Source organism: Helianthus annuus, chromosome 17, assembly GCF_002127325.2.
Source record: "Helianthus annuus cultivar XRQ/B chromosome 17, HanXRQr2.0-SUNRISE, whole genome shotgun sequence".
NCBI lineage: Eukaryota > Viridiplantae > Streptophyta > Magnoliopsida > Asterales > Asteraceae > Helianthus > Helianthus annuus.
Genome location: NC_035449.2, coordinates 166089191 through 166112484, shown reverse-complemented (window position 1 = coordinate 166112484; position 23294 = coordinate 166089191). Strand labels below are relative to the sequence as shown.

At 37.8% G+C, this 23294-nt stretch overlaps 2 protein-coding genes across 5 annotated transcripts; both read right to left on the bottom strand.

Annotated features, from left to right (window-relative positions):
* Positions 1–1394: 1394 nt before the first annotated feature.
* Positions 1395–5198, bottom strand: LOC110925991. Of its 4 annotated transcripts, XM_035986930.1 has the most exons (5): positions 3745–5198; positions 3460–3630; positions 3139–3393; positions 2021–3066; positions 1396–1948 (listed from the first exon to the last, which is right to left on the bottom strand). In XM_035986930.1, the coding sequence occupies exons 1-5, from the start codon at positions 3932–3934 to the stop codon at positions 1619–1621; spliced, it is 1992 nt and encodes a 663-aa protein (XP_035842823.1). In that variant the 5' UTR covers positions 3935–5198; the 3' UTR covers positions 1396–1618. The 4 variants fall into 4 exon arrangements, with proteins under 4 accessions (XP_035842820.1, XP_035842823.1, XP_035842821.1 ...); XM_035986928.1 differs by having other exon boundaries at positions 3460–5198; XM_035986929.1 differs by having other exon boundaries at positions 3139–3630.
* Positions 5199–20399: 15201 nt separating this feature from the next.
* On the bottom strand, positions 20400–22327 carry LOC110922057 (F-box/LRR-repeat protein At4g14103). The gene is made up of 4 exons (XM_022166379.2): positions 22200–22327; positions 22093–22112; positions 20852–21897; positions 20400–20752 (listed from the first exon to the last, which is right to left on the bottom strand). Exons 3-4 carry the CDS (start codon positions 21872–21874, stop codon positions 20483–20485), a joined length of 1293 nt encoding a protein of 430 aa, XP_022022071.1. The 5' UTR covers positions 21875–21897; positions 22093–22112; positions 22200–22327; the 3' UTR covers positions 20400–20482.
* Positions 22328–23294: the final 967 nt, after the last annotated feature.

Here is a 23294-nt window from a genome sequence, read left to right as displayed (position 1 = left end):
AGTGGCTAAAGTAATGAACGCCGGGTACTACTGGCCCGGAATGCACCTCGATGCCGTGAAAGAACTAAGGAAATGCAGCGGCTGCCAACGGCATGCACCAAAAACCATGCGTCCAAAAAATGAGTTGGTGCCTGTAACAACCGCATGGCCCTTTCAGCAATGGGGCATAGACATGGTGGGCCCCTTTCCAGAAGCTCCGGGGGCAGTCAAGTTTATCATCGTCGCGGTCGATTACTTCACCAAGTGGGTAGAAGCAAAAGCACTTGCGTCAACCACGTCGGCAGTCGTTAAACGCTTTATCTGGGAACAAATCATATGCCGTTTCGGCCTACCACTCCGAATCATCACCGACAATGGTACAAACTTTGCAGCAGATGATCTCGAACGATGGTTCAAGGAACTAAACATCGAACATACCTTCTCGTCGGTCGCACATCCGCAAGGGAATGGTCAAGTTGAAGCGGTCAACAAGAGCATCGTCGATGGCATCAAAGCAAGGCTCGGTGAAAAAAGACGAGGGTGGGTCGACGAGCTACCAAGCATATTATGGGCCCATAGAACAATGCCCAAAACAAGCAATGGAGAAACACCCTTCAGCTTGGTCTATGGGTCCGAAGCTGTGATCCCAGCAGAAATCGGGCTTCCATCTCCAAGAATGCTCTCCATGAATCTGATCAATAACGAAGAAGAAAGGAGGATCGATCTGGACCTCCTAGAAGAGCGAAGGGAGATGGCTGCAATCAATGAAGCCAAGTACAAATCAAAGCTTGAAAAGTATTACAACTCCCGAGTCCGGATCTGCACCTTCAACCCAGGCGATTATGTCTTAAGGGACAATGAAGCGTCCAACGCAGAAAAACCAGGGAAACTGGCTCCCAAATGGGAAGGCCCATACATCATTGATGCGGTCCTCGGCAAGGGAGCATACAAGCTACGCACCATGAACGACAAAGAGGTTCCACGAACCTGGAATGCCCAACAGTTACGAAAATGCTACATATAAACATGTAATCGTATAAGGCAAATCGCCGACACATTTACTTAATACAAGAAGTGTTTGGCTACCTTTATTTCATGCAAATTTTTTGTCACAACTGCATTTATTACTTCGGGCGTACACGAAAACATCAATGGCTCGACCATAGGAAACGTTGTAGACCTCCAAGGCTCGTCACAACCAAGTGAACAGCCGGGTCAGAAACACAACCAAAGCCTACAAAACGCCAAAAAACATAACTTCGTGCCCACATAAACACGAAAACATCGATAGCAAGGCAAATAAACATTGTAATGCTCCCAAAGCTGCAATCCCAGCCGAGCTCACACAATAACCTGCAACTCGATCACTTCGTATATCACATACAAGCGCGCATACTTAAACGACAGAATAAAAACGTTGTCATAACACATCACCTGTCAGCGCCATCATTCATTCGAGACGCCTAATCAAAGTAATTAAAACATGCACATATTATGACGATTTCAAAATTTGCATAAACACAATCAGAGCAACAAACAATCGTCAAAGTACACAAAAGTGCAAAGTAAGAAATTGTCTTGAAACATCATTACAAGCCCATACAAGGCTGTACGCGGCACACAGGCCGGAAATCCCAAACTAAGTGCGGCTGGAACCAGCACCACCCGCACCGCTAGCATCATCTTCTCCCAATGCCTTCTTCAACAAAGCTACCCCATCCGCTTTGAGGGCCAACTTACCAGCAGCCTTAACTACGGCAAAATCAAGCATTGCAAACTCTCGCCGTTTCTTCGCATACGCATTATCGCAATCAGCCTTATACAGCTCAAACTTGTAATCCTTCTCATTGTTTGCAGCAGCACACCTGCCTTCAGCATATCCATTCTTGCGGCCACTATTATAACCTGCCCCACCCAACTCAAACATGTATTGGGCAAGCTCAGGAGAATTCAAGATACGATCAGCAAGCTGCATGAAAAACAAGGTCGAATAAGATAGCAGAAAAAACTACACAAAAGTAGAACAGACAAAGAACATTACCAATGGAACACCGCGAGATAGCAGCCACCTACTATCAGCTGAAGCTTCCTCAGCAAGGAGCTCAGACGCACGGCACTCCGCCGTCTTCTCATCCAGAAGACGCTGAGCAGCCTCACATTCCGAAGTCTTCGCTTGCACAAGAAGCTCCAGCTTATCTATCCGCGCAATATACTCCTTTTCCTTCTTCTCCGCCGCAAGACGCGCTTGATGAGCCTCTTCCGCGAGAGCAGTCTTCTCACCGGACAGCCGTACAATAGCATCACGCTGCGACTGCATCTCCGCGTTCGTACGAGCACATGCCGACTCCCAATCCTTTTGTTTTTGATCGTTTAACTGTTTCTGCTCTTCAAATTTCCGCTCAGCCTCAGTAACCCGCCATTGCAGACCCTTCTGCTCTGTGTTAAATTTTTCCTTCTCTTCAGCAAATGCCTTCTTGGCCTCCTCAAACGCCATAGTTTCTTCTCCCATAGAACGCCACTCACGAAGAATCTCCTGAGAGGTGGCAAAGAAGTTAACCCCAGCCGTAACATGATCATCTATAAGGGCAAAGCGGCTGCGGTTTTTCTGAAACATCCTCTCGGCAGGAGGAAGGGATAATGAGAAGAACTCCTGACAGTTCTGCAAATCATTCATGCGGGAGCCTTGAGTAAGGCCCCAACGGGGGACGTGCGGCAAATCATCGCAAGCCGGGTTACCCCAGGAATCACCAGGATTTTGTTCAAAGTGCGGACTCCGCACAAAGCCAGAAGTGGCTCCACCTTCAACAGGAGGACGTTTTGTGTAAATGGTTTGTTGTGGAGTAGTCTCACTAGACTCCATCTCCACTTCAATACCTTTACCCTTATCAACTCCACCAGCATCACCGCCAACATCACCACCAGCAGCGTCACCTCCCTCAAATATACCTTCAAATCCTTCACCGCCCTTCACAGTTACATCAGCATCATCTCGAGGAGGGGTCAAGCCAACAGTCCTCGAAGGAGGAGAGGTAGGTGGAGTAATCTGAGAAATATCCACTGGCCGCGGCTTCTTGTTAGTCTTAGATTCTGCCACAAAATTACAATTAGCAAAGAAGACAAAATGAAAGATGACAGAAACATACGCAGAAACTAAGTTACCAGGGCGGGAAGCAGAAGCCTCAAATATCTTCTCCAACAAATTCCCTCGACCCCCACTAAATACACCCAAATCAACCTCAGATTCAGAAGGGGCTGGGGGGGCATCCTTCTGAAGCTTGGCCTTCTTGGCCGCAAGAAGGGCAGCAGCTTGTTCATCAAGATGACGCTTATGATCATCAAGAGCCTTCTTCTTCATGTGCTCAGTTAAAGTAGCTTTATCGTCAGGATCAGACCCTTGACGCACCTCCCCAGGGCCTAGGCCAGACAATGTATCAGACACTACCACATAATCTAGATAAGGAAGAGTAGAAGGTTGCTTACGAGAAGATCCAGCAGCTCCACCCTCTTTCTTCCCTTCCTTTCTCACAGATTTCTCCGTCCTTGCCCTCTTCCTCGTCTCCAACTGGGCAGACGGATCAACAGATGCCTCCGCATCGTCATCATCCTCAGCAAACCCATGTACCGGCTCAGCAACACCAACAGGCGTGGTACCTGCACGCGCGGAATGAGATATTAGATCTTCAACATCCCGGTCAGAACTTCCACTAGAAAGGATAACGACTTCCTCTCGACCAGCGTCGACCAAGTCGTCCTCATCATCCTCACCAAGAACTTCATTGGCGTATCCACTCAAACTCGCATCGGTAGGATGAAGAAAACGGTCATGTATTTGCTCCAACCACGTTGGATTCCCATCAGCTTGGATAGCTTCAACCATGGCACCCGCTGATTTCGGGTCCAAGGCATTCAGCAAACTATAACCAACTGCAAGGTGGAAACAAAAATAAGGACACATAATAAAAATAAAGGGAAATAATCAAGGGATGAGACATGAAAGAACAATACATTTGCCCTTATGGCTATACGCAGGCTGACCCAACGGATGTTTAGGAACCCACAACAAACTCATCCCTGCACCAACCAAGGCCATCTCATCCAGTTGAGAAATAGCCGTCGGCTTCGCAGTTATCTTCTTAAACCAGTCTTGATCACCATAGTTGGGAAGAACATCCACCCTGGGAACCCCTTGTTCCACATGCCTATACGACATATCCGTCGGAATCACACCGCGACGGATGTAGAAAAACTTTTGCTTCCAGTCATGAATGCCCTTTATCGGCACCGAACACACCTGAGCGACCCCCATCCTAGCCTGGAAAGAGTAGAACCCACTGGAATACGAAACACTATAAAAAGTGTTAAACATTGGAAACGTCGGTTCAACTCGATAAGACCGGCAAACAAACTCGAAGTGAGTAATCCGGGGGAGCCCAATAGCATTTATCTGAGAAATATGAAGACCATAACCTCTCAGAACGTCAGCAACAAACTTAGTAATGGGTAAACTAAAATTGCCCTCCCGGAAGAAAGCAGCGTATAAAGTGATAAAACCAGGGGGGGCATCCAGTGCAGTAGATCCAGACGGAGGATATCGAGCCCCCCACTCAGATCGAAAGTTATGTCCTCTAACGAGGTTCTGGAATTCATCTTCTTTCCAGTTAATCTGGGCCTGGTCAGGACCAGGAGGTGCTCTACTCTTATGTTTCCTCTTCTTTTGAGTAGGATTCTTATCAGCCATGATAAAAATCAAGAAGAAAACGACTTGAATAAAGGTGAAAGATAGAACAAAGGAGAAGAAGGTAGAGAGAAATTGCACTAAGAATTTGAAAGTGAACGAAGAAAGTGAATAACCGCTCTGCTATTTATACTCATCGCATTAAATGCGAGAGATAGTGGAACGTCAGGAGGCAGGAAAAGTAACCAATAGATGGCCGACACGTCAGAGGAAAGAGAAGACGTCGCCTCATTTTTCGGAAGCATGGGCAACAGGGTCTGCTGATGTGACAGAAAGTCACTGCAAAAGCAACTGTTCACCTCCGAAAAGACAGGGATGTCAGACGGTCACACCAAACGCTTCCCCATAACCACCAAACTTCAAACAGAAGAAAGCACAAAAGGGCCAAAACCCATGCGGCATGCGTCCATTTGGCTCACTTTTTTCAAAGGGCCAAAACCCATGCGGCATGCGTCCATTTGGCTCACTTTTTTCAAAGGGCCAAAACCCATGCGGCATGCGTCCATTTGGCTCACTTTTTTCAAAGGGCCAAAACCCATGCGGCATGCGTCCATTTGGCTCACTTTTTTCAAAGGGCCAAAACCCATGCGGCATGCGTCCATTTGGCTCACTTTTTTTAAAGGGCCAAAACCCATGCGGCATGCGTCCATTTGGCTCACTTTTTTCAAAGGGCCAAAACCCATGCGGCATGCGTCCATTTGGCTCACTTTTTTCAAAGGGCCAAAACCCATGCGGCATGCGTCCATTTGGCTCACTTTTTTCAAAGGGCCAAAACCCATGCGGCATGCGTCCATTTGGCTCACTTTTTTCAAAGGGCCAAAACCCATGCGGCATGCGTCCATTTGGCTCACTTTTTTCAAAGGGCCAAAACCCATGCGGCATGCGTCCATTTGGCTCACTTTTTTCAAAGGCCAAGACCCACGCGGTATGCGTCCACTCGGCTCAACTTATATTCACCAATTCCAACGCGATGCATAAAAACCACAACTCTCATAAGTCCAGAATCCCTCCTAGACGATCAACTCAACTAGAAGGCACACTGGACTGGGGGGACTTGAAGAGGTATGGTCCCAATTCCCTGCCTACATGGCAGGGACCACACCACTTTTTGTGCACACAAGGCATCCACATCATCTGGGTCTTCTAGAAGCTTCCAGAAGACAACCGGATAAGGCCCGGCTGGCATCAAAGATGCCTCGCCCAACATCAAGGACAATACGTGGCACCATACACAGGAAGCCACATGGGCCTGCGACAATCCAGGGAGCAGGGCTGACATGACCAGTACGAGGTGCCCAACACCGTCGAATGCAGGGACGCAACGTGTACCACTATGCCGTCCCTGACAGAGCAGACCAAGAGGATATTCCCCTTGGTCGGACAGCTGGCGCACACCCACAGCTGGCACAGCTGCTTCCTCCTTCTTCACCCTCCGGCTATAAATAGAACCCTTCATCATTCAGGTTAAGGATCTTGGCTCTCTTTACTCATTCTATACACACACTGTTTATTCATCTCGGAACAGTACTTATTCTCACGCCGGAGCCTGGTTAAGAGGGAAAACCTCCCTTTCCCCTCTTAACGAGACTAACGGTGTTTGCTGTTTTGCAGATCTCGAGCCTTTGATACGAGCAAGAGAAGAGGTTGAACCCCATAAGTGAAACGACCCCCTTTGGTTATCCTTTGTGTTAACCATTGTTTCAACAAGGATCATAATCTTAAAATTAAATAAGGGTTCGATTATGCCAGCAAATTAACTACCAACACTCACCAAAGATGAAAACGTACCTGATTAATGAAACTCTTACCTGCAAAGATAACAAGAAAAGCAATTAGGGTTTGGGATTTAAAAGTAAGATCCATGAAAAAAAAACACTGAATGTCCATATTATACTGCTATGAAGTCCAAGTTAACTTTGACCCAATAAAGAAAGTCAATAAACATGCTAACGAACTGAAAGCTATCGCTACTCATTGCAAGTGAAATCTCATTTTAATTTCTTTGCTCTTTCAATTTCCCAAATTTGTAGTTGTGATTTTTGCTTAACTGAAACTTGTTTTGACTTTAAATAAATCAGATCAAACTTCAATATTATTCTTAATTCTGCTGCTATCTTGTTTGAAAATTGAGGATCTTGATTATGTTTATTACCTACCTAATAAGCTTCTGTCTAATGGCATATTAAGTAATCAAAAGGGTAAAGAAGCAAGATATTCGATTTCTTTTGGTGTCTGACTTGGGTCAACTCAACCCGATCATGTCTCAACCTGTACCAAAAGTTTTCGTTTTGACCCGTTATACAACTTGCCTGACCCATAATAATTTTTTTTTTACCTCAGTGTATCAAGTTTGCATATAGCAGTGCTATGTTCAGATTTTATTCATTTTCGAGCAGTTTCATTTAAATCTTTAAGATCCATCTATCTATCTATCTCTGCAGTTATAAGATGATCAGACAGGAACATGATCACATGTGTGTGCAGCAACTTGATACATACTATTTATACACAACACTTTTATGGTACACACATGTATGTATGTCTCAGTAACAAACAAGATGAGCGACTAACCCCCAAATCAGCAAAAACCATTATTAGGAGATCCACAATACGAAAGCAGAATTCATAGGTGTTTCAAATAATACAAAATTACAAAGTAAGAGGACTTACAAACTGGGATATCTCAGTGGCTTCACGCTTACGAACCTTGTTCGATTTTGCTTCTCCATGAAAAGAAAAGTATAAACCCTGATTTTTCTACGAACCAGAGTGAGAAGGAAACATTCTTTTGGGGAAGGGGTCGCTACAGTAGGGTTTTTTTTTTTTTTAATTTATACTAGGTTATAACCCCGTGTATTACACGGGTTGAGAAAATAAAATATCAGATAGTTAATAACGAAGATTTAACAATTATAAAACGATATTTTAAGACACTTTTCTGATATTCGAACAAAATTTTGTTTTATGTATGATCAAAACTTGTGATGTTTGCCAAGTTTATAAATATAAAAACATTTGAACCATCGATTAGAAGACAAAATGTATCATCGACTTTCTCACGACATGAATTCAAGTTTTATTTAAATAATAGCTGTCTTAATTTATTAGTTCTAAAAATATTGTTGAAATGTTTAGATTAGGCATATAGCAATTAGGCAATTAGATAAACTTATAGCTACAAAATAATATTTAAATTAATTAGATAAGTATAAATTATCGGTAATTATTAAGTTATATAACTTTAAAATTTAAACATATAGACTTGAGTTACATCTTAAAAAGATGGTTGTTTTTGGATAAATTTATTAGTATGATAAATTTAGTTATTATTCTTCTTGTATTTTAAATATGTTATATAAATAATTTATTTGTTAAGCAAGAAAATCGTTCCCTCCCCCCTCATTATGAAAATGCTCAATATTTGTTTCAATTATTAAGATATAATTTCTAATCTAGTAATTAATATAAAGAAGAAAATCGTTCCCCCCACCCTCGTTATGAAAATGCTCGATATTTGTTTTAATTATTAAGATATAATTTCTAACCTAGTAATTAATATAAATAAATAAGAAGATAATTTATGGAACTTTATATAGTAAGTTCTTAACATCTGAGCCCCCAACATTTTTTAAACCCTTTTAGCCCTAGACACTAACCCCATGCATTAAATGTTAGGGACTAAAAGGGTTAGAAAAAAGACGTTAGAGGCTCAGATGTTAAGAAATTACTATATAAAGTTCCATTAAAAATTCTTTTTGAGCTAAAAGAGTAAAAGTGCTATAACCATAGGGGCCAAAATCGTAATTTACTCTATTAGTTAAATAAATAATATTATAAATGATAAAGGAGATTAAACTAAATAATAATTATTCATAAAAAATTAAACTAAATAATATTTAGTAGGAGAATTATCTATAATTAATTAGAAAAGATTAAACTAAAATAATACTTATCTATAAAACATGGGCTAATATGATGACAAGTGTCCCCAAAATGGTTTCTTTTATTATATAGTATAGATTTTGATATCTAGTAATACAATTTTTTTCGAGTTAATTACATAGTTAGTCCTCGTGGTTTGCACAAAGTAACATACTTAGGTACTAATAGTTTAAAATCACATTCTAGGGTGTTAACTTTTCATTTTGTAACGTTTGAAGGTATTAACGTTATTTGTAAGTTTAAAATCACATTCTATTAGTACCTAAGTATGTTATTTTGTGCAAACCACAGGGACTAACTATGTTAATACCCTAGAAGTTAATACCTCTAAACGTTACAAAATAAAAAGTTAATACCCTAGAATGTGATTTTAAACTATTAGTACCTAAGTATGTTATTTTGTGCAAACCATAGGGACTAACTATGCAATTAACTCATTTTTTTCCTTTAGAAATGGGGAGAGTTTTAGGGTAGGGATATAAATTGTGTCGGTTTGGTCTGTTCCGAATTTTATAACTCTACCCTGACCCATATACTTATTTGATGTTATGTCGTCGATATACTTATTTGATATGTTGTGTTGAACCTATTTAAATTTATTTTGTGTTTCTGATCGACTCGTTTCATATATACTTACGAATATGAGTAATATACAATGACTTAGTAACAATTTAAATAATTAATTATTCTTATCCATATGAACCTTTCTAATATATACTATATAGTGACTCAGTGACAATGTAAATAATTAATTATTCTGATCCATATGAACATTTTTATAATTTGTATTAACTTTAAAAGTTTTGTGTAGTTATCTCTCATTCTCAATTAACGAGTTTAGCTTTATATATTTAGCTCAAAGTTATAATAAGTGAATGGGGAACAAATAGGGAATATGGCAATTAAAACTAATAAAATAAAATTGTTGGAAGTGAATAACACATAAAAAGGTTTAAAAAATAAATTAATAGCTTTATAAAAAATTTAAAAACAAAATATTTAACTTTAAATTTTTACAACGTTTAAATTTTTACACTTTAAATTAATAGCTTCTCACTTTGGGGAGCTCCAGTTTTGTTTGTTAAGAAAAAGGATGGTAGTTTTCGTATGCGCATCGACTACCAAGAACTGAACAAGTTGACAATCAAGAATAGATATCCTCTGCCGAGAATTGATGATCTGTTCGATCAGCTTCAAGGTTCAAGTTTCTACTCAAAGATCGATTTACGATCAGGTTACCATCAGTTGAGAATTCAAGAGGAAACTATTCCCAAGACTGCTTTTAGAACTCGATATGGACATTACGAGTTTTTGGTGATGCCGTTTGGGTTGACAAACGCGCCAGCCGTTTTTATGGATTTAATGAACTGAGTTTGTAAACCGTACCTCGACAAGTTCGTGATTGTGTTCATCGACGACATTTTGATCTACTCGAAGACGAAGGATGAGCACGAACAACATTTAAGAGCCATTTTGCAGCTACTTAAGAAGGAGAAGTTGTATGCCAAGTTCTCAAAGTGCGAGTTCTGGTTACGCGAAGTCCAATTTCTTGGACATGTGGTTAATGGAGATGGAATCCATGTGGATCTAACAAAGATCGAAGCGATAAAGAACTGGGAGACTCCAAAGACGCCAACCGAGATTCGACAGTTCTTAGGATTGGCTGGTTACTATCAAAGGTTCATTGAGGATTTCTCAAAAATCGCTCAACCTTTGACTTCCCTCACGCAGAAAGACAAGAAGTTTGATTGGGGAATCAAACAAGAAGATGACTTGGCTTTGTAATGCACCGATCTTATCGCTACCCGACGCAATAAAGAAAGTCGGTCCTAGGCGGTGCCTAGGACCGACTTGGCTATGACCCAATAAAGAAAGTCGGTCCTAGTCGGTCCTCACGCAGAAAGACAAGAACTTTGACCCAATAAAGAAAGTCAATAAACATGCTAACGGACTGAAAGCTATCACTACTCATTGCAAGTGAAATCTCATATTAATTTCTTTGCTCTTCCAATTTCCCAAATTTGTAGTTGTGATTTTTGATTAATTGTAACTTGTTTTGACTTTAAATAAGTCAGATCAAACTTCAATATTATTCTTGAAAATTGAGAATCTTGATTATGTTTATTACCTAATAAGCTTCTGTTTAATGGCATAGTAGGTTAGAACCCCGTGTATTACACGGGTTAAATAAATGTAATTTTATATATTAAACAATAAAAAGTTAGATCTTTATGAAACCCCGTATATTGTAAGGGTTAAATAATGTAATTTTATATATCAAATAATAAAAAAAGTTATAACTTTAAAAACCATGTGTATTACACAGATTAAATAAATGCAATTTTGTATACTAAATACTAAAAACGTCGTATTCTTAAAAAAAAGTGTATAATCGGGTTGAATAAATCTACCATATAATAAAAAAAAATTACTTCCTTAAAAACCCCATATATTACACGTGTTAAATAGATCTAAAAAGAGTTTTATCTTTAAAAACCATGTGTATTACACATATTAAATAAACGTAATTTTGTATATTAGATACTAAAAAACGTCGTATCTTTAAAAAACCATGTAGTCGGGATAAAAAATCTACCAAATAATAAAAAAATATATCTTTAAAACACCGTGTATTACACGTGTTGAATAAATCTAATTTTACATAGCAAATGATAAAAAGTTATATCTTTAAAAACTTCGTGTATTACACGGGTTATATAAATGTAACTTTGTATAGTAAATAATAAAAAATATTATTTTTAAATACCTCGCGTTTTACACGAGTTGAATACATATAATTTTGTATACCAAATAATAAAAAAAGTTATATTTTTAATAAATTTGGATAACATTTAATACTAATTTATTATTTATATATTTAATATAAAATAAGTAGCAAAGAGAGGTATTTGTTTTAAAAATATATTAAATTAACAATTTAGATTTGAGTATAATATTTTATTAAAAGATGATAAGATTTAATATTAATTTATTATTTGTTTAATTTAATTAATATAAGATAAGTATAGATTTGAGAATACCCTTAATGAATGAATGACACGTGTCAAAAAATTCGTTTCTATAGTAGTTAGATAAGTATAGATATAAATATAGATTGGATGGTGAGTTGAATAGGTAAAATTAAACACAACCTGTATATTTATTTGTTTAAAAAATTATCCACTAAAATTTGCACACAGGCTAATGTCATATTGTGTTCACGTTATGTTTAAGCCGATATTTTTGAATATGATTAACAATGACCCAATCTGAAATGAAAATTCCTTGTGAATATGAGTAACAGATGACCAATCTCAAATGAAAATTCCGTTTTTCTTGTAATTGGGCGTCTTTTAATTTATTATCCTTTTTTTTCCTAATATTAATCCATAAGATATTAAATTAATAATATTTTAATTAATTAAAAGAAATTAAATTAAAATAATAATTATTTATAAAAGATGGTCTATTATAATGACAAGTGTCCCTAAATGGTTTCTTTTATTATATAGTATAGATAGATTAAGTAATCAAAAGGGTAAAGAAGCTAGATTTTCGATTTGTTTGGAAAAGATGACATCTTGGTCTCTGACTTGGGTCAACTCAACCCGATCACGTCTCAAGCTGTATCAAAATTATTCGTTTTGACCCGTTATACAACTTACCTAACCCAATAATAATTTTTTTTTTACCTCAGTGTATTAAGTTTGCATATAGCAGTGCTATGTTCAGATTTTATTCATTTTCGAGCAATTTCATTTAAATCTTTAAGATCCATCTATCTATCTATCTCTGCAGTTATAACATGATCAGACAGGAACATGATCACATGTGCGTGCAGCAACTTGATACATAATATTTATACACAACACTTTTATGGTACACACATGTATGTATGTCTCAGTAACAAACAAGATGAGCGACTAACCCCCAAATCAGCAAAAACCATGGTAAGAATCACTTATTAGGGGATCCACAATACGAAAACAGAATTCATGGGTGTTTCAAATAATACAAAATTACAAAGTAAAAACTCATTCATGCTCAAAATCGAAGAAATCCAGTACTAAAAGTAAGAGGACTTACAAACTGGGATATCTCAGTGGCTTCACGCTTACGAAACTTGTTCGATTTTGCTTCTCTATGAAAAGAAAAGTATAAACCCTGATTTTTCTACGAAGCAGAGTAAGGAAACATTCTCTTGGGGGAAGTGGTCGCTACAGTAGGTTTTTTTTTTTTTTTTTTTTTTTAATTTAGATTTTGATATGTAGTGTATGTTTAGCAAGAGTAGATTGTGGCCGGAAGCTATAATTTTTAGGATATATTTAAGTGTTTGGCAAAGTAGTTAATAAATGTATAAAATGAACAAAATTAACATAATTAAAAACTTCATTATCTTTAGAGTTTAAAAATAAAAGTCTTTTTTTACTAAAAGCTTTTATCTCCTCCTAAACGCTACTATGTTTGGCATGAAGCTTCTAGGAGTTTTTAGAAGTTTCTAGCTTTTAAGAAAAAACTCAACTCAATAAAAAACCTTGTTTGGTTGAAGAAGCTTGAAGCTTTTGGTTGAATGCTCATACTAGTAGCGTTTAGAAGGAGCTACAACTTTTAGGGAAAAAATGACTGTTTTAACCTCTAAAGATAATGAACTTTTTAATGCACAAACTTTTTAAATTTTTAGTTATGTCCATTTTGGTCATTTTATAAATTTTATTAAAAGCTCTAGCTACTCTTCCAAACACCAAATATATCTAAAAAACTACAGCTACTAGCTTCAGCTACCAGCTTCCAGCCACCAGCCACCAACTTCTAGCCACCAGCTACTTTTGCCAAACATAACTAGGAGCGTTCAACCAATGACTTAATAAGGCCACACGGGGCGGTTCCCGTGATGGCATTTATAACGCGTGGAAAAACCAAAGTTCCCACCCGCCTCTTGCTATAACGCTCTATAGTAGCACGGAATCGGATTTTCGTTATTTTATCACAGCGTTATTCTTTTGGTTTGTGAGGGTAGTTGTTGGTTGGGGGAAAATTGTTGGGTGTGGTGGTGAGTGATGACCACCCCCACTAAAAAAGATTGTGAGTGATGAAAAATGGTTGATGACATGGCGGAACTTGATTGATGCTTATGAATGATAGAATTCTATCACTAGTGACCACCCTCTCCCCTAACAATTTAAATAATTAATTACTTTGATCCATATGAACCTTTGTATTATATAGTGACTTGTTAACAATTTAAATAATTAATTACTCTGATCCATATGAACATTTTTATAATTTGTGTTAACTTTAAAAGTTTCGTGTAGTTATCTCTCATTCTCAATTAACGAGTTTAGCTTTATATATTTAGCTCGAAGTTATAATAAGTAAAAGTTATAATAAGTGAATGTGAACAAATAGGGAATATGGCAATTAAAACTAATAAAATAAGATTGTTGGAAGTGAATAACATATAAAAAGGTTTTTAAAAATAAATTAATACCTTTATAAAAAAATTTAAAAACAAAATATTTAACTTTAAATTTTTACACTTTTTATATCTAGAATCAAAATATTAACTTAAATAATATTTGTTAAACAGGTTAATATGTCAACCCACGGGTCATGTTCGGGTTGACCTTTAAGAAAACAAGTCGTGTCAGCCGATCCAAAACTTGTTTTTTTCCTGTCAGGTTTAAGTCGTGTCAGAAATTCTCACCCCTACCTTAGGGGAGACATGTTATCTACATTGAAGCCTCAAATTCTTACTTTCTCTATAAATATATAGGAAAATAGAGAAAACAACTAAAACTCACTACATTGGAGTTTGTGTACATATGAAAGTTTTAGAGATAAACTAAGTTTAAAGCCGTTCATACGTTTTTGAAGGCCCTAATCAAACTATACAGTGCAGACCCTTTTTCAAAATTATCATACAGTATGTTTTTTTTTTTATAGATTTTGATATGTAGTGACGCAATTTTTTCCTTTAGAAATGGGGAGAGTTTTAGGGTAGTGATGTAAATTGTCTCGGTTTGATCAGTTGAATTTTATAACTCTACCCTGACCGATATACTAATTTGATGTTATGTTGTGTCTAACCTATTTAAATTTATTTTGTGTTTCTGGTCGACCCGTTTTATATTTACTTATGAATATGAGTAATATACACTGACTTAGTAATAATTTAAATAATTAATTACTCTAATCCATATGAACCTTTATAATATATAGTGACTTACTAACAATTTAAATAATTAATTACTCTGCTCCATATGAACCTTTTTATAATTTGTGTTGCACGGATAGTCCCTGTGGTTTTGCAAAATAACATTTATAGTCCTCAACTTTTGAAAATTACACCGGTGCTCCCTGTGGTTTGACAGTTTGTTACTCGGATAGTCACTGGAGTGGATGTCCGTTAGTTTTCTCCGTCAAGTGGACGTGAAATAACAAAATTACCCTTCATCTTCTCCACTCTATAAAAACAAAACAGCCCCACCCCAACCCCACCCACCCCACCTTTCTCTCTGTTTCACCCCCAACACGAGTAAAATGCACGGATAGTCCCTGTGGTTTTACAAAATAACATCTATAGGCCTCAACTTTTGGAAATTACATTGGTGCTCCCTGTGGTTTGACAGTTTGTCACTCGGATAGTCCCTAAAGTGGATGTCCGTTAGTTTTCTCCGTTAAGTGGATGTGAAATGACAAAATTACCCATCATCTTCTCCACCCTATATAAATAAAACAACCCCACCCCAAACCCACCCCCTCACCTTTCTCTCTGTTTCCCCACTATTAACCACCAACCACCACCCACAGCCAACTCAACGGTTTTTATATCGAAAGGCACCGGGGCAGCAGCGACACTTCGCCGCAACCTCTTCCCATTGCGGCATTCAGTCAAACACTCGAAACACTTCCAACCCCTTTGCACTTCCTAACCCCTAAAAACTCAACATGAGACTTCCCACAGTCAGTACAAATCACCATCAACCCTTCTATCTCACCACAAGACAAACACCGCGCTCCAGCGGCAACCCAACGGCGCCGGCGAATTCTCGAGGGGAGGGTAAAGGGGCTTCATTTAGATCAATTTCTAACGCTATTGAACGCCCACTGGTTCCGGCTACTGATCAATTACCCGAATGCTGTTGTTCCATTAAAAGATTCGAACTTTGTGTCTTGATTACAAAACCCACAAATTGTTTTAACTCAAATTGTACGAAGAAGTGAAGACACGTGAATCTTTATGACTGTTGATTAAAGAAAGACACGAAGAACAAGTGTTGAACAAGATCATTAGAAAGGGTTTCAGTGAAATCGGAGAATGTGTGTTTGTTTACAGTGTTGAAGAAGAAGGAACTTAAGGCATGTGATGAGATGGGTCAACGTTTTTTGAGTTGGCTGTGGGTGGTGGTTGGTGGTGGGGGAAATAGAGAGAAAGGTGGGGGTGGGTGGGGTTGGGGTGGGGCTGTTTTGTTTTTATAGAGTGGAGAAGATGAAGGGTAATTTTGTCATTTCACGTCCACTTAACGGAGAAAACTAACGGACATCCACTCCAGTGACTATTCGAGTAACAAACTGTCAAACCGTAGGGAGCACTGGTGTAATTTCCAAAAGTTGGGGACTATAAATGTTATTTTGCAAAACCACAGGGACTATCCGTGCATTTTACTCCCCTACCACCAACCACCACCCACAGCCAACTCAAAAACTGTTGACCCATCTCATCACATGCCTTACGTTCCTTCTTCTTCAACACTGTAAACAAACACACATTCACCGATTTCACTGAAACCCTTTCTAATGATCTTGTTCAACACTTGTTCTTCGTGTCTTTCTTTAATCAATAATCATAAAGATTCACGTGTCTTCACTTCTTCGTACGAGTTAAAACAATTTGTAGGTTTTGTAATCAAGACACAGAGTTCGAATCTTTTAATGGAACAACAACATTTGGGTAATTGATCAGTAGCCGGAACCAGTGGGCGTTCAATATCGATCTAAACGAAGCCCCTTTACCCTCCCCTCGAGAATTCGCCGGCGCCGTTGGGTTGCCGCCGCAGCACCGAGCACCGGTGTTTGTCCTGTGGTGAGGTAGAAGGGTTGATGGTGATTTGTACTGACTGTGGGAGGTCTCATGTTGGGTGTTTAGGGGTTAGGAAGTGCAAAGGGGTTGGAAGTATTTCGAGTGTTTGACTGAATACCGCAATGGGAAGAGGTTGCGGCGAAGTGTCGCTGCTGCCCCGGTGCCTTTCAATATAAAAACCGTTGAGTTGGCTGTGGGTGGTGGTTGGTGGTTAATGGTGGGGGAAATAGAGAGAAAGGTGAGGGGGTGGGTTTGGGGTGGGGTTGTTTTATTTATATAGGGTGGAGAAGATGAAGGGTAATTTTGTCATTTCACATCGACTTAACGGAGAAAACTAATGGACATCCACTTTAGGGACTATCCGAGTGACAAATTGTCAAACCACAAGGAGCACTAGTGTAATTTCCAAAAGTTGGAGACTATAGGTGTTATTTTGCAAAACTACAGGGACTATCCGTGCATTTTACTCTTTGTGTTAACTTTAAAAGTTTTGTGTAGTTATCTCTCATTCTCAATTAACGAGTTTAGCTTTATATATTTAGCTCGAAGTTATAATAAGTGAATGTGAACAAATAGGGAATATGCCAATTAAAAGTTATAAAATAAAATTGTTGGAAGTGAATAACATATAAAAAGGTTTAAAAAAATAAATTAATAGCTTTATAAAAATTTTTAAAAACAAAATATTTAACTTTTATTTTTTACACTTTTTATATCAGAATCAAAATATTAACTTAAATAATAATTGTTAAACAGGTTAATATGTCAACCTACTTTTTAACGGGTCATATTCGGGTTGACCTTTAAGAAAACAGGTCGTGCCAGCCGATCCAAAGCTTGTTTTTTTCCTGTCAGGTTTAAGTCGTGTCAGAAATTCTCACACCTACCTTAGGGGACATGTTATCTACATTGAAGCCTCTAATTCTTACTTTCTCTGTAAATATAGAGGAAAATAGAGAAAACAACTAAAACTCACTACGTTGCAATCTCTATACATAAGAAAGTTTTAGAGATAAACTAAGTGTTTGCAAGTAAGACAGATATAGAGATGGAGAGTTGGATATGAGATTTTTTTATTTAAATAAACAAAGTTTAGATAAAGTTATATAAAGAGAGATAAGAGACTCGGATGTAGTGGCGGCTCTAGCCTAAAAATTAAGGGGTATCCCATTTTTTTTTTATCTGAGGTATCATTTGTATAAAACTTGAAAAAATAAAAATTTTACACTATGTAGATGGAGTTGGATATTTTTACACAACGGAGACGAAGTTAAGGAGTAGCACAGGCTACACCTGCTTGTACACTACCTCCGCCCCTGCTCGGATGAGAATGCTCTTACATTTGATCTTAGGTAATACGAATCGATTCAAATCATCGTCGTGAACCAACCGAAGCTCTCTAAGCTTAAAGCCCAGTACAAAAAGATTAGGTGTGGTGCTCTCCGTCTTTCTATTCCTGTTTTTCGCTATAATGTTATAAAATTGGGATTGTGATGCATACGTGAAAATGGGATTGGGTGAAGTTGGTTGAACGAGTTGGTCTAGTATTTAAATAGGAAGAGATAATTATACTATGGTCGAATCATCATGGTGAATACGAGACAAAATGAATACAAACGACGTATACGAATAACTTAAGTAATAACTAATAACAGAGTGGAGAGATAGACAAGTCAAAGACCCGAGCTTCGTGACTCTATTTGGTTTGAAAGCTTAGTCAAAGTACATGAAGCTCACATCCCCGGTCGATCACAGTTAAATGGACCTGCTACTTCACTTACCGAGTTCGGTTTCTCAACTTTCAGGCCCCACGCAGTGTAGAAAATCAAAGATGGTGAAACCATTCTTTAGCTCTTTCATTGTCTTAGGTTGAAGAAACACAAAGTCTAAACCGTCAGGTTTATCCTTGTGGGAAGTATGTAACGTGTGTCGGTAATCTTGATTCATAACTATGCATCTCTCTCCAAGAAAATAGATTTGATATTTGCTTGCTCATTGTTCTTCTTTACTTTTCTTTGTGTGTTATTGAGACATGAACAATTTGTTATCATTGTTAACTTGTTATCGAGACTTGTAGAAAAAAAAAACATATAAATTAATCAAACAAGTGAACTCAAAGAGCCACAACCTTGGCTCAAGCAGAATACAAGCTCATAGTCCAGCTTGTGTTTGAGATAACTATGATCAAGCTCGAGTTGATGCTAGCTCGACTCAATTTGATCTCTGAACATCCTTAAGATATTGATTATCAAGATTTAAGAGAAATCTAAAGTTTTACTTCCCATCTTGTAGTTTAAGTTTTGTAATGGAGAACATCATGGTGCCTCTAACATCCAGACTTGAAAATCAAATTATTCAAAAACGTTCTTATACATTAACAAATTATTTATTTGCCATCACTGTAAATAACTTTTTAATACAAACTTGAAATCATAAGCAAGTTACCAGGCAAACGGGTCGGGTCGGGTCATGGGTCAAACGGGTCTGGGTCGAAATGGGTTCGGGTCAGAACACGTTCGGGTTGAAACGGGTCCGGGTTAGAACGGGTTTCGGGTCGGGTCGGATTAAAAAAGGTTTAAGAGGTCAATTTGCTTCTGGTAAGCCTTTAGCCTACATCACAAACTCACTACATAATTATTAAAAAACAAAATTCAGACAAGGAGTCCTATGACATAGCCTTAGTTATAAATGAATTAGTATTTTACCAAAATGTTCTTTCTTCTTTTTCTTCTTTCAATAATTTTCTTCTCAAATGAACTTTCCCCTATTTTGGTTAACCTGCTTATCTATTTAAATCTATACTACCTTATTAAGCAAACTAGATTTTCTACCCTTATGGTAATTTTACATTGTGTACACATTTTGAAGCAACATGTACAAGAGAGCTAAGCTATTTTAGAGGGGGTAAACTTGTGCATTGTCCAAAAACTTAAGATACTTTAGGGGCATTTTAGGGATTTTGGCGCTTTCTCCCAAATTTGCCCCAATTCAATTCAGTTCAGTTCAATTCAATTCAATGTCAGTCGTATGGCATTTCTTTATCCTAAGTCGCAGGAAGATGTTACAGACGACAACAAGCAGCTGTTGAGAAAACTTTCGAATTGAATTCAACCTTGGTTAATGCTCTGACTCATCACCTCCATCCTTCATGAGTCATGACCAATTAATTCGTTTTGGATTTCGCCCTAGGTTAATATGGTTAATTTTAATTTCATGTCATTGTGTTAGCATCTTGATTTTAATCATGAGATTTGAGAATATGGTTAATTTTCAATTTCATGTCATTAGGTAAGTTGGAATTGAAACAGGCAGGATGTTACAAAAGCTGCAATGAAGGCTTGTAGGGATGCGATTTCTTCTAATTCAATTCCTGCTTTCCATAGAGGTAACGACTACCTGAGGTTTTATTATATTAGGTTTTTTCATGATTGCAGTGTCTCTTTCATATTGTGATCTTATTCTATTAAAGACGAATTAGTTATAATATCTTGTTGATTCGGTTGTCTTATAACCTGTTTTTTTTTTTTTTTGATATTCTGTAAATCTTGTTGATTCGGCTTAAAGGCCATTGATTTGTTTGTTTTGTATGCATAATTCTCTTACCATGATTGCCATATTATGTTCCTTAAATATTATGTTCCTTAAATCAACATAGATAGCTTATAGTTCTAAAAGAGAAGACTAAGTGCAGACACATTGCATAATAATACATATCAATATGTTCATTACATAGTTGTAGAACGAGATCAGTTTTCATGAAAATGGATCTCACAATACCTGGAAGCCCTACGAAGAAGCTTAACCGCCTCTGCGCACACCAACTTTTCATTTTCATTGCTCATGTTTTCCCAAGTGATTGTTATCGTCTTCAACACCTTTGCATTCCCCATCATATATTTTAGGAACGGTATATCACGTTTCCACCACTCGCAAATTGAATACTTGATGGTTGTAAGGTTTGTGAGCATACAAGCCGGAACCAACTCCGGTTCAACCCAACTATATTCTTCAGGCTTCTGTTTTCAATACAAACAAGATAGAAAAAGATTCTATATTATGCAAAGATAATATAAAAAAAAAGTTAAAAAAAAAGCAAAGAAGAAATATCATCAAACCTGTTGAAATGGTTCAGCTAGTATAACACACATTTGTTTCAACTCAGGAGAACTTTCAAGAAATTGAAAGATTTGTCCAAAATGCCGAAAACGCTTCAATACCAAATGTGTCATACTGGGAAAGACGGGCAGAGGTGAGTTGACATCACAAGGAGAACTTTGATTATAAACTGAGAGTGACTTAACTCCACTTAATCCCTTTAGGAGCTCAGCCGACAGATGACCGTATGATACGTAATCCAATGGAACAGATGCCTCAACCAGAGATGACACATCTTCCATTACAAAAACCGAGCGCAAAGCTCCACAAACATATAGGTGTTCAAGATTAGGTACATTTAAAATAACTTTGTTGATACGTAGATCATATTTGGACCACGTTAGTTTCAGTCGTTTCAAAGTTGGAATATTAAATACGTAATCTTCTTCATTCATGTTGAACCATGTTACTTCCAAAGATAAACTTTCAAGCATCGGGCAGCCACTTATGAGTTTAAATGCATTGACAGAAGGAGTAGCGTAAACAGCAATGTCAAGAGTCTTAAGACAAGGAAGATTGACCGGACACTTAAACTCCCAAACATCCCGAAAGGCATAGCCACTACGGTCTAATCTTAATTTTGTGAGGGTCCTGCAAGTGAACATGCTTGGTGGCAACTGAAGCTGCTGAACCTGTAAGTCAAGCTCGCTAATCTTTAACCTGACTAACTCATCAATCCAATTTGAAACACTTGACTTTCGAGCGCAAATGTAAGGAAAGTGTAATCGGAATAATTTAACTTGGGATGGTGTGCAAAACTTCAACACCCGATCCACAATTTTTGTCAAGCTATGTAGACTATCCATGCTGTGAATTTCTCCAAAGTCAAGATTCGTGACAAACATCCAAACGTACCTCCATCTTTTGGATAAAATGCTAGTTTGAACAGCAAATTTCATAGGCATTAGAGAGAGTATGTGTGAAAGAATCTCTTCGGGTAACCGGCTAAGCCTGTCGTCTACATTCTCACCTATGGAACTCATGGTTTAACTTCTTAACTTGCTTCCTGCAAATTCAAACCCCAAATCATCTCAAAACCCATCTTCAGAAATTGTTGGGAAATTCAAAACATTTTTTTTCATATATGCAATTCACTATCTTTTCAATGTAAGAAGTATAAAAATGCAATTTTTTTTTTAAATTGGGGTTTGGTTATGCAAGCATGTTAACTGAAAACTCTCACTAAAGATGAAAAACGTACCTGATTAATGGAATTCTTACCTGCAAAGATAACAAGAAAGGCAGTTAGGGTTTGGGATGTGAACGTAGATTACATGAAAATCAGGAATCGGTTACAGTAATACATACCTATATTCGATCATAGGTAATACAAATCGGATCAATCCGTCGTCTTGGTGAACGGTTCACTGAAGCTCAATACAAAAAGGTTAGGGGAAAAACACGGTGCTTTGGGTCTTTACTTTCTTGTTTTTGCTGTCCCTAGGCTCAAGAGTATTCGTGATCGGTTCGGTTAAAAACTCGAATGAGTCTAAACCCATGTTTGGCTAAGCTTTTTAAAAAGTGCTTATTGACTTATTGGCTTTTTGAAAAGTCAGTATGGAGTGACTTTTTGGAAAAGTCACTTTTCCGACTCACATACACCCTCATTGCCAAACACCATTTTAGAGCTTATGACTTTTCAAAAAGCCAATAAGTCAATAAGTTGTTACAAAAAGCTTAGCCAAACATGCCCTGAGTCTTAATGAGTCCGAGCTTGAGCCACGAGCCAAACAAGATTTTAGTTTTATAATAATAATAATAATAATAATAATAATAATAATAATAATAATAGCATTGGCGAGCCAAGCTTTGACTAGTTTAAGCGATGTTGAAGCGAGCTCGAGCCGAACTTTTAGCTCGTTTGAGGTTGTTCTCAAAATGGCTCGAGCCGAGCCCGAGCTTTGGGTTTTATTCGCGAGCCGAGCTCAAATAAGTTGTGACACTCTAGGTTTTCCCGAATAACCCTTTTGTATTAACATTGTGTGTATATACGTTATTAAATGAAAGTTCATGAATTATCTTGACGAGTTATGTGATCCTTGTATTGAGTATGTGAATTATATATATATATATATATATATATATGTATGTGTATAATAGTGAACCGAGACCACAAACCCGACTCGAGACCACTCGGTCTCGAGTAAACAGTAACGGTTGGGCCGGATTGGGCCATACGCCCCTTTGAGCCCACTCGAAACCCTTATAGGGTGCACCACCCAAACCGAATATAAAGCCCCTCATCCACCTTCTCCATTACACTCTCACACACTCTCTCCCTCACTAAAACCCTAGAAGCTACAAGACCTCCTCTCCTTTCTCTTGGATTCAACCGGCAACAACAAGGAACCTCGGTCAAGCTCGTCATCATCACTCGGACACCTCATTTCCTCACCTTCCTTC